At 41.9% G+C, this 9,924-nt stretch overlaps 1 protein-coding gene across 1 annotated transcript in view; it reads right to left on the bottom strand.

The window, feature by feature from the left end:
* Positions 1 to 413: 413 nt before the first annotated feature.
* The window catches only part of LOC109918573 (5'-AMP-activated protein kinase subunit gamma-1-like), a 32,135-nt gene continuing 22,624 nt past the window's right edge, over positions 414 to 9,924 (bottom strand). Inside the window, exons 8-11 of the mRNA XM_048599080.1 lie at positions 9,688 to 9,853; positions 6,007 to 6,044; positions 2,863 to 3,009; positions 414 to 530 (exon numbers count right to left, since the gene is read on the bottom strand). Of these exons, the coding sequence (XP_048455037.1) occupies positions 414 to 530; positions 2,863 to 3,009; positions 6,007 to 6,044; positions 9,688 to 9,853 (468 nt within the window). The remainder of the gene's footprint in view (positions 531 to 2,862; positions 3,010 to 6,006; positions 6,045 to 9,687; positions 9,854 to 9,924) is intronic.

Below are 9,924 nucleotides of genomic sequence, written 5' to 3'. Positions count from 1 at the left end.
CCTGTCTCACAAAGCAATTCGGGTCCTAAAGTGGCCATCCACTCTTCCAACCCCCAAACTGTAGACAACCTGTCACAGCTGTTAACCATAGGCATTGTGCAGAAGCTATATCTGTTGGTAAGGGCCAAAGCTCTCCATTTACAGAATGTGCAGCCAGGTCAAAATAAAATGCAGTGCGGATCCCTACTCTTTGCAAGAGTCCATGCAATTTCAACAGAAGTTGACTATTGGAAACTGGAGATGCATGGAAGCGAACGACATTGTATAATATACATTGTATATTCGGTCTGCAGTCAACCAGAGCTGATTCCTTGTCATCACTCGAGTGCAGTCAGATCAAGCCCATGAGACAAGCAGCTCACTACCTACCTGAATCAGTCTAGAATGAGACAGAAGAGGAGACTTGTGAGTGTTCAGGAGTCAAGAGCATTTATACCTGCTGGAGACAAGACCAGTGCTTGGAGCATATCAGACAGTGAGACAATCCCTTGCACAACATCTTCCTCATTTACGAATACCAATCGGTGAACCTGAGGGAAAAGACAAAGAGGCAGCTGAGGGAGGAGAAGCAAGGAAATGTCACTTCTTCATCCATCTTAGCCAGTATGCTGAACTTCTGTGAGGCCTTTTTGTAAAGCAGGATCAGACCTACCAAAGGAAGTCCATCACTAATGTAATAAGAACATAAGAACTAGGAACAGGCCATTCGGCCCCTCAAACCTGCTCCGCCATTTAATACAATAATCTATCTATCTCCTCCTTAAATTTCATCAATGCCCCAGCATTCACCACACTCTGGGGTAGTGAATTTCAAAGATTCACAACACTTTGAGAGATGTAATTCCTCTTCATACCTGCTTTAAATCTGGCATCCCTTATCCTAAAAATATGACCTCATAGAGACATAGAAATATACGTCGCGTTAACAGATCCTTCAGTCCAACTCGGACATGCTGCCCAGATATCCTCAATTAATCTAGTCCCATTTGCCAGCATTTGGCCCATGTCTCTCATTTTAGAATGCCCCATGCTCTAGTTTACATTACATCAGGTTTACAAATCACTGGTTAGGGTTTAGCATAGGACACAACCATTGGGAAGGCTAAGCACTGGAGAGGGTACTAAGGAAATTTACTAGAATGGCCCAAAGGATAAGGTATCTTCTGATCTATAGAGAGACAGAGAGAAGCTAGAAATGCTCTCTTAGACAGAAGATAGCCAAGGGGAGATTTAACAGAGGTGTTCAGAATGATGAGGGATTTTGATGGACCATCAAGTGAAACAAATGCATTGACATGATGATCAGTAACTTGGCACATATTTAAGGTAAATGGTATAAAAGCCAATGGTTACTTTCAAAAGAGGAACCGTCTTTCAGTATTTAATCACATTAATACAATTCTTTCAATCCTTATCACAGAATTATCACTGAATAGAAGGAGACCATTCAGCCATTGTGCCTGCATCTCTAGACCTTTTGGTCAAACTCCAACCTTTAACTCACTTCAAGGTATCAATTATTTGGTATGTATATGCTCAAATACCCATGATGAGATTCCAGACTGTAACTCACAATCAGGCGCCTTTTTTTTTACATATAAACCACTTTGAATCCCTCAATTTCATTCCAGTATGTAAATCACCCTTGGGCATCTGCTATTCTATTTATAAATAGCACAGCACAGGAGCATGGTGGCTCTGTTCGGAGGGTTGGTATGGACTTGATGGGCCAATAAGCCTGCTTCTCCACTGCAGGGATTCTATGATTAGATTGCAGTCTGTAACTCACTCCCATGTATCTGCCATTTTATATATAAATCCTCCAAACTCCTTAATTAGATTCTTCTCTATAACTCACTCCCAGCTATCTGTTATTTTATATATAACCACCTGAACCTCTCAATTATATTCCAGTCTGTAACTCACACCTCTCTTACATAGAACTATAGAAACATAGAAGATAGGGAGCAGGAGGAGGCCATTCAGCCCTTCGAGCCTGCTCCACCATTCTTTATGATCATGGCTGATCGTCCAACTCAATGGCCTAATCTTGCTTTTTCTCCAAAAACTTTGATCCCCAACTACTAAGTATAGTTGTCTCTTGAATACATTCAGTGTTTTGGCATCAACTACTTCCTGTGGTAATGAATTCCACAGGCTCACCACTCTTTGGGTGAAGAAATGTCTCCTCATCTCTGTCCTAAATGGCCTACCCCAAATCCTTAGACTGTGACCCCTGGTTCTGGTCACACCCACCATCAGGAACATCCTCCCTGCATATATATATACCACCCTAATCCCTTCAATTAGATTCCAGTCTATAACTCATTCCCAGGTATCTTTTTATATATATATTTATAAAACCCTTTTCCCAAAACCTTATGATTAGATTCCAACACACAAACTGTGAATCACCTGAACAGATTTCAGTCCCTTACTCACTCTCGGGCATCAACTGTTGTTCTATTGATAAAAACTGTTGAAACACTGCTGCCTCACAGCACCAGGGACCTGGGTTCGATTCCACCTCGGGCGACTGTCTGTGTGGAGTTTGCACATTCTCCCTGTGTCTGCAAGGGTTTCCTTCGGGTGCTCCGGATTTCTCCCAGCGGCCAAAGATGTGCAGGCTACATGGATTGGCCATGCTAAATTGTCCCACAAGAGGGATGTGTAGAATGGGTGGATTAGCCATGGGAAATGCAGGGTTACAAGGATAGGGCAGGTTGGAGGGACTGGGTGAGAGCGGCGGTGTGGACTCGATGGGCCGAATGGCCACACTGTAGGGATTCTATGGTTCTATATTGTCTCCTAAACCATTCATGATGAATAGGATGAAGAAATCCTGAGTCATTGGGTACTTGCCTCATGTTTGACAAGACGCTCAATAATGACTTCCAGTGTCTCGTGTGCATAACATTTGAGGACATTTTCAAAGCAATGCCATCGCTGCTGTAGTGACTCCTTCACACTGACATCCAAGTTATTGTAAGTTTTCTGTGCAGCGAGATTCTGGAGAAAGGATAAAGAATGTTTGACAATGTTGGCCAGCTTTAATCACTCTATTTAATCACCAGCCACCATCTACCTTCCTGTCTCCAATTACTGCTCCATCAGTCTACTCTCAGTCATCAGGGACGTAATGGAAAATGCACTTATGGCTCTCTGACTCCCAGTTTGGGTTCTGCCAGGGCCACTCAGCTCCTGACCTCATTACAGCCTTGGACCAGACATGGACAAAAGGGAAGATAATGCCCTAGTAGCGTATTGCTAAATGAGACCTAGGTTCAAAGCCCTCCATGGCAGAGGATGGTATCTGAATTCAGTAAAAATCTGGAATTAAGATTCTAATGATGACTATAAAACTGGGGAAAACCCATCGAGTCCATTCATGTCCTTTAGGGAAGGAAACTGTGAGGTCCGTACTTGGTCTGGCCTATCTGTGACTCCAGAACCACAGCAATGTAGTTGACTCTTAACTGCCCTCTGGGCAATTAGGGACGGACAATAAATTCTGGCCTAGCCAGCAGTGCCCACATCCTGTGAACGAGTTAGTAGGGAAGCCGAATTTCAGAGGTGAGGTGAGAGTGAGTGCCCTCGATGTCAAGGCCGCACTTAATTAAGTTTGGCATCACGGAGACCAGTCTGGATGGTAATCGAGGGGAAAACTCTTCACTACTTGGAGTCATGTCCAACACAAAGGTAGATGGTTGTATTTGTTGGATGCCAATCATCCTCAGTCGTGGGACTTCAGTGCAGCGTTGTTACTCAGGAACAAACGCAAATAAAAAGCTGGCCTCAACAGTTAGATTTAATATCAGATAAAAGGCTGTTTTAGGGAAAGGGTTGTAGTAAGTTGATCCAGCCCATGTTCTTGACCTGGCACCAAGTGCAAAGAGTAAAATCCTGCACTGAGGTGATAATTTCCAAAATTTTCAAAATATCCCAATCATATTGACAAGAATATAAAAAGTTTGTTTATATTTTATTCCATTCTAGCTAATTCTATTCTATTCTATTGCCAATCAGTCTAAGTCAGCAAGTACATACATCAGTTACAACAACCAACAATCTCAAAAGAAAATCTTTTCATGTATTTACTTCCTTCCAATAGCTTTGCAACCAAAAGTAGTTTCTATTGATGGTAATTAATTCACAGCAAAATCCCATAAACAGCAATGTGTTTAATCACCAAGTTTTTCTTTAATGACGTTCTGTTTGGTTGAGGGTTAAATCTTAGTCGGGACACCCAGGACAGTTTCTTCCTGTCTTCAAATCTTTGCAAACCCCACCTTGAGAGGACAGATGAGGTCTCAGATGAACATCTTATTCAAAAGACAGCACCTCAGACAGAGCAGTATTCCCACTGTGCTGCATTGGAGTATCAGTCTGGACTTAACGCTCATGGGATTCGAATATAAAATGTTCTGATTCAGATACTGTCCACTGAGCATAGAAACAATGAACATATTTGTAGTAAATGTTCTTACTGTGACCATAACTTATATATTGGGCGACCTCCTGAATTCTCTTCAGCAAAAACAAGCTAAAGGGTTCACCTAAAATTCTCACCCTTGTTTACAAATACTGCCATGGCCTCACCCCTGCCAACCTCTGTGACTTCCTCCAACCTTACAATCCTCCAAGGTCACCAAAGTCCTCTAACTTGATTAAAACTTTCGAATTTCTTCCCAAACCTCTTCACCTCCTTCTCCACCTTTAAGGCACTTCTTAAAAGCTTACCACTTTGTGCAAGCTTTTGATCACTTGCCTTCATATTTGCATAAGAATACGAGAAACAGGAGCAGGAGTAGGCCATCTGGCACTTCGAGCCTGCTCCGCCATTCAATAAGATCATGGCTGATCTTTTAAATAAAACCTGAAAGAACTGCAGATGCTGTTAATCAGGAACAAAACCAGAAGTTGTTGGAAAAGCTCAGCAAGTCTGGCAGCATCTGTGAAGGAAAAATCAGAGTTAATGTTTCAAGTCCGGCGACTCTTCCTCAGAACTGAGGTTTCTATAAGATCTCCTCTCATTCTTCTAAATTCCAGTGAGTATGGTTGTTCATGGCTAATCTATTCATGGACTCAGCTCCACTTATCCGCCCGTTCATCATGACCCTTAATTTCTTTACTGTTCAAAAATCTATCTGACTTTGCCTTAGAAAAATTCAATGAGATAGCCTCAACTGGCCAGGGAATTCCACAGATTCACAACTCTTTGGGTGAAGAAGTTCCTCCTCAACTCAGTTCTAAATCTGCTCCCTCTTATTTTGAGGCTGTGCCCCCTAGTTCTAGTTTCACCTGCCAATGGGAACAATCTCCCTGCTTCTATCTCATCTATTCCCTTCATAAATTTATAGATTTCCATAAGATCTCCTCTCATTCTTCTAAGTTCCAATGTGAGTAGTCCCGGTCTACTCAATCTCTACTCATAAGCCAACCCTCTCCTCAACTCTGGAATCAACCTCTCAGCACCCCCTCCAGTGCCAGTCCATCCTTTCTCACGTAAGGAGACCAAAACTGTACACTGTACTCCAGGTGTGGCCTCACTAGCACCTTATACAGTGGCAGTATAACCTCCCTATTTTTAAACTCCATCCTTCTAGCAATGAAGGACAATATTCCATTTGCTGCTTTAATTACCCACTACACACGCAAACCAAAGTTTTGTAATTCATGCACAAGGACACCCAGGTGCCTCTGCACAGCAGCATGCTGCAACTTTTCACCACTTATATTTCTTTATGGGCTCGGTCTCACATTTTGATTGGTTATTGCTCTTGTGAAGCACCTTAGAACATTTTACTATCTTAAAGCTGTCATATAAGTGCAGGTTATTGTTGTTGTACATATGGGCCATCAATCACTAAAAACTCCTTGGAGAGCAGGAAGGTTCATTTTGGTCAAAGTACAAACTCTGAACACAGGACAGGCCCCAGTCTCCTAATTACTGTAGGATTAGATCCAACAAGTGTGGACCTGACTGTTCAGATCTCCAGTACTTACTATAGCATCAAATCGTGAGTAGAGATTCACAACTTTACCTGGAATAAAAGGAAAAGTAAATCAGAAAGTAATCACTGTACTACAAACTAATGAAAGCAGTGTCATGACAACAGATCGTAACCCTGAATTACTTACATAAGTTTTTGAACTTCTAAGTGCAACATGTGTCTCTTAAAAAAGACTATAAGCCAAAAGATGACTGAGGATGTAAATTCATTTGCTGTCTAATATGCCTCTATGGATTCCACTGAGTCCTGAGAAGCATTATGGAATGTCACACTTGACAAGTGTCAAAGGACCTTGAAACAGCAACACTTCAAATGGAGAGATACCATTCAAAAAACTGAAGAGGGATCTCCTATGGACTGTGTCACAGGCTGTTGACATGAGTTTCTTTATTTTTTTTTCTTTTATTCATTCACGGGATGAGGGTGTTGCTGACCAGGCAGCAATTATTGCCCATCCCTAATTGCCCAGAGGGCAGTTTAGAGTCAACCACATTGCTGTGGGTCCAGAGTCGCATGTAGGCCAGACCAGGTAAGGATGGCAGTTTCCTTCCCTAAATGGCATGAGTGAACCAGATGGGATTTTCCTAACAATTGATTCATGGTCATCACTAGATTCTTAAATCCAGATATTTTTATTGAATTCAAATTCCACAATCTGCCATGATGGGATTCAAACCTGGGTCTCCAGAACATTATCTAGGTCTCTGGATTAACAGTCCAGTGAGAATACCACTGGGCCATTGCCTCCCCTTAAAGTGTGGAAAGGCAGTTTGGGTGAAAGACTTGCTTGGGTTTTAACTTTCCAGGAATATGTAAGAAAGGAAGTTTTTTTAAAAATTGCAAACCTTGGTCAGGCAGCATCAGAGGAGCAGGAAAGCTGATGTTTTGGGTCGGGACCCTTCTTCAGAAATGGTCAGCTTTCCTGCTCATCTGATGCTGCCTGGCCTGCTGTGTTCCTCTAGCTCCACACTGTGTTATCTCTGACTCCAGCATCAGCAGTTCTTACTATCTCTGCAAACTTGGTCTCTGTGTATTGGTGTGCTACAGAGCAGATGTGCCAGCTTTTGATTAAAGTTCCTCTGTACCATGAAGAGGCACAGCTGAGAACTTACACTGGACATCCTGCATGTGCAGGTAAAAAGAAATTTAAAAAGTAGAAATTGTTGGAAAAGCTCAGCTGGTCTGGCAGCATCTGTGGAGAGAAATCAGAGTTAACGTTTCGGGTTGAGTTCAACTCTGATTCTTTTCCACAGGTGCTACCACACCTGCTGAGGTTTTCTAGCAATTTACAGTTTTGATTCTGATTTACAGCATCCACAGTTCTCCCAGTTATTAAAAAGAAATAAAGCCTCTTCCTCTCTCTGACTGCTGAAAACAAGTTACCAGCAAAGCCATTATTTAAGGAAACTGGACAAACTCCTTTCAGCTAACTGCAGAGCCAAGAATTTCCAAACAACTGCTCAACTACCAAGTAAGAAATACCAGAATCACCCACCTAATGGCCCCAAACCTTCACAATCTTCATCACAAACAAACCAAAAGCTGTTTTTTTTTGGACTCACTTTACATTTCTATTCCACATGTATGTACATCACATCTTGTTACCTTTTTTTTCAAGTTTTAACATAAAAATCTCACTATTTCTTTAACTTAAGTAAACTTATAAATTGGATCTTTTTAAAGCATTACTAGAGTTGGGCTGGGTAAAGGTGTCCATGAGGAGACGGAATTTTTTTAAATGAAATAAAAATAAAATACAGCAGATGCTGGAAATCCGAAATAACTCAGAACGTTAAGTTAGTTTCGCTCTCCATAATTGTTGCCAGACCAGCTGAGTTTCTCCAGCAATTTCTCTTTCCACTTAATTTTAAATTAAGCTTGTTGTGACCCACCAAGAGAATGGAAGGGGAGCCGGTTTATCCCCCTTGCCTGGGAACATAACCATTTGGAGGTATCCCATTGGAATTATAATGAACTAGGAACATTTCCCTGGACACTGGCTGAAACAGCAGGTATATGAACACAAGTATATCCGGGTTTTTTAAATCTCTGTGACCATATAGTGTTGCAATCTTGTGCTTACAAACTCTTCAACCTTGCACAAGGATTAGTAGACGACTATGTTGTAGGTTCTGTTTACTTTAAGATCTGTTACAAGGTTGACCAGAGAACAGATTTGTTACAGAAGCTAAGTAACTATTGTCATAAGAAAGCATACCATCACCGCTTCACAATATAAGCTTTCTTTTATAGGTCAGTGCATTGAGTATAAGAGTTAGGACGTCATGTTGCGGCTGTACAGGACATTGGTTAGGCCACTTTTGGAATAACGCATGCATTTCTGGTCTCCCTGCTATAGAAAACCTGTCGTGAAACTTGAAAGGTTCAGAAAAGGATTTACAAGGATGTTGCCGGGGTTGGATGGTTTGAGCTATAGGGAGATGCTGAATAGGCTGGGGCTATTTTCTCTGGAGCATCGGAGGCTGAGGGATGACCTTATAGAGGTTTGTAAAATCATGAGGGGCATGGATAAGGTAAACAGACAAGGTCTTTTCCCCAGGGTGGAGGAGTTCAAAATTAGATGGCATAGGTTTAAGGTGAGAGGGGAAAGATTTAAAAGGGACCTAAGGGGCAACCTTTTCACACAAGAGCATGTATGGAATGAGCTGCCAGAGGAAGTGGCAGAAGCTGGTATAATTACAGCATTTAAAAGGTATCTGGTTGGGTACATGAATAAGAAGGGTCTAGAGAGATATGGGCCAAATGCTGGCAAATGGGACCAGATTTATTTAGGATATCTGATCGGCATAGATGAATTGGACTGAAGTGTCCGTTTCCATGCTGTACAGCTCTATGACTCTATGGCACGCTGCAGGCTATGTTAATAATAACTGCAAATCACGTGTTCTTAATTCTGGTTGCATGCTCATTAGTATGTTCTCTCTTAAACTGATATCACAACATGGAGTACTGCATACAGTTTTGGTCTCCTTACTTGAGAAAGGATGTACTGGCATTGGAGGGGTTGCAGAGGATGTTCACTAGGTTGTTCTGGAGTTTAGAGGGTTGGCTTTTGAGGAGAGATTGAGTAGACTGGGGCTATACTCATTGGAATTTTAAAAAATGGGGGAGGCTGTTATAGAATATAAAATTATGAAGGGAATAGATAAGACAGAAGCAGGGAGGTTGTTCCTGTTGGCGGGTGAAACTAGAACAAGGGGGCATAGCCTCAAAATAAGGGGGAGCAGATTTAATTTGAGGAGGAATTTCTTCACCCATAGGGTTGTGAATCTGTGGAATTCCTGCCCAGTGAAGCAGATGAGGCTTCCTCATTAAACATTTTTAAGGCAAATATAGATAGATTTTTGAACAGTAAAGGAAATAAGGGTTATGATGAGTGGGTGGGTTAGTGGAGATGAGTCCATGAAAACATCAGCAATGATTTTATTGAATGGCAGAGAAGGCTCAATGGGTCAGGTGGCCTACCCCTGCTCCCATTCCTTATGTTCTTATACAGTCCGAAACATTAACTCTGATTTGTCTCCACAGATACTGCCAGACCTGCTGAGATTTTCCAGCAACTTCTGTTTCAATTCTGGTCTCTGTTGTTTGTCCAGGGCCACTATTTATTCACATCCTGTTCACTCCTATCCCGTACCTCCCTCTTACTTACCCAGCTTGTTCACCACCGGAAGAGCAGACACTCTTCGCGCCACAAAGATCCCAAGTGCTTCATAAACTGATGATGTCTCCTCTATCACGGCTATATCCTCGTACGTCCCAATTGCAAGCTCTTGTAATGTCTTCTTCATAAAGCTCGGCTTGGGCAGCTTTGAGGCCTGGAAGGAAATGGAATTGGGCAGAGAGATCAATGAAATGGATTTTGTCAGAATAAACTCAAAAATTCAAT

Source organism: Rhincodon typus, chromosome 7 (genome assembly GCF_021869965.1).
Source record: "Rhincodon typus isolate 14 chromosome 7, sRhiTyp1.1, whole genome shotgun sequence".
NCBI lineage: Eukaryota > Metazoa > Chordata > Chondrichthyes > Orectolobiformes > Rhincodontidae > Rhincodon > Rhincodon typus.
This window is presented reverse-complemented; position numbering and strand designations above follow the sequence as displayed.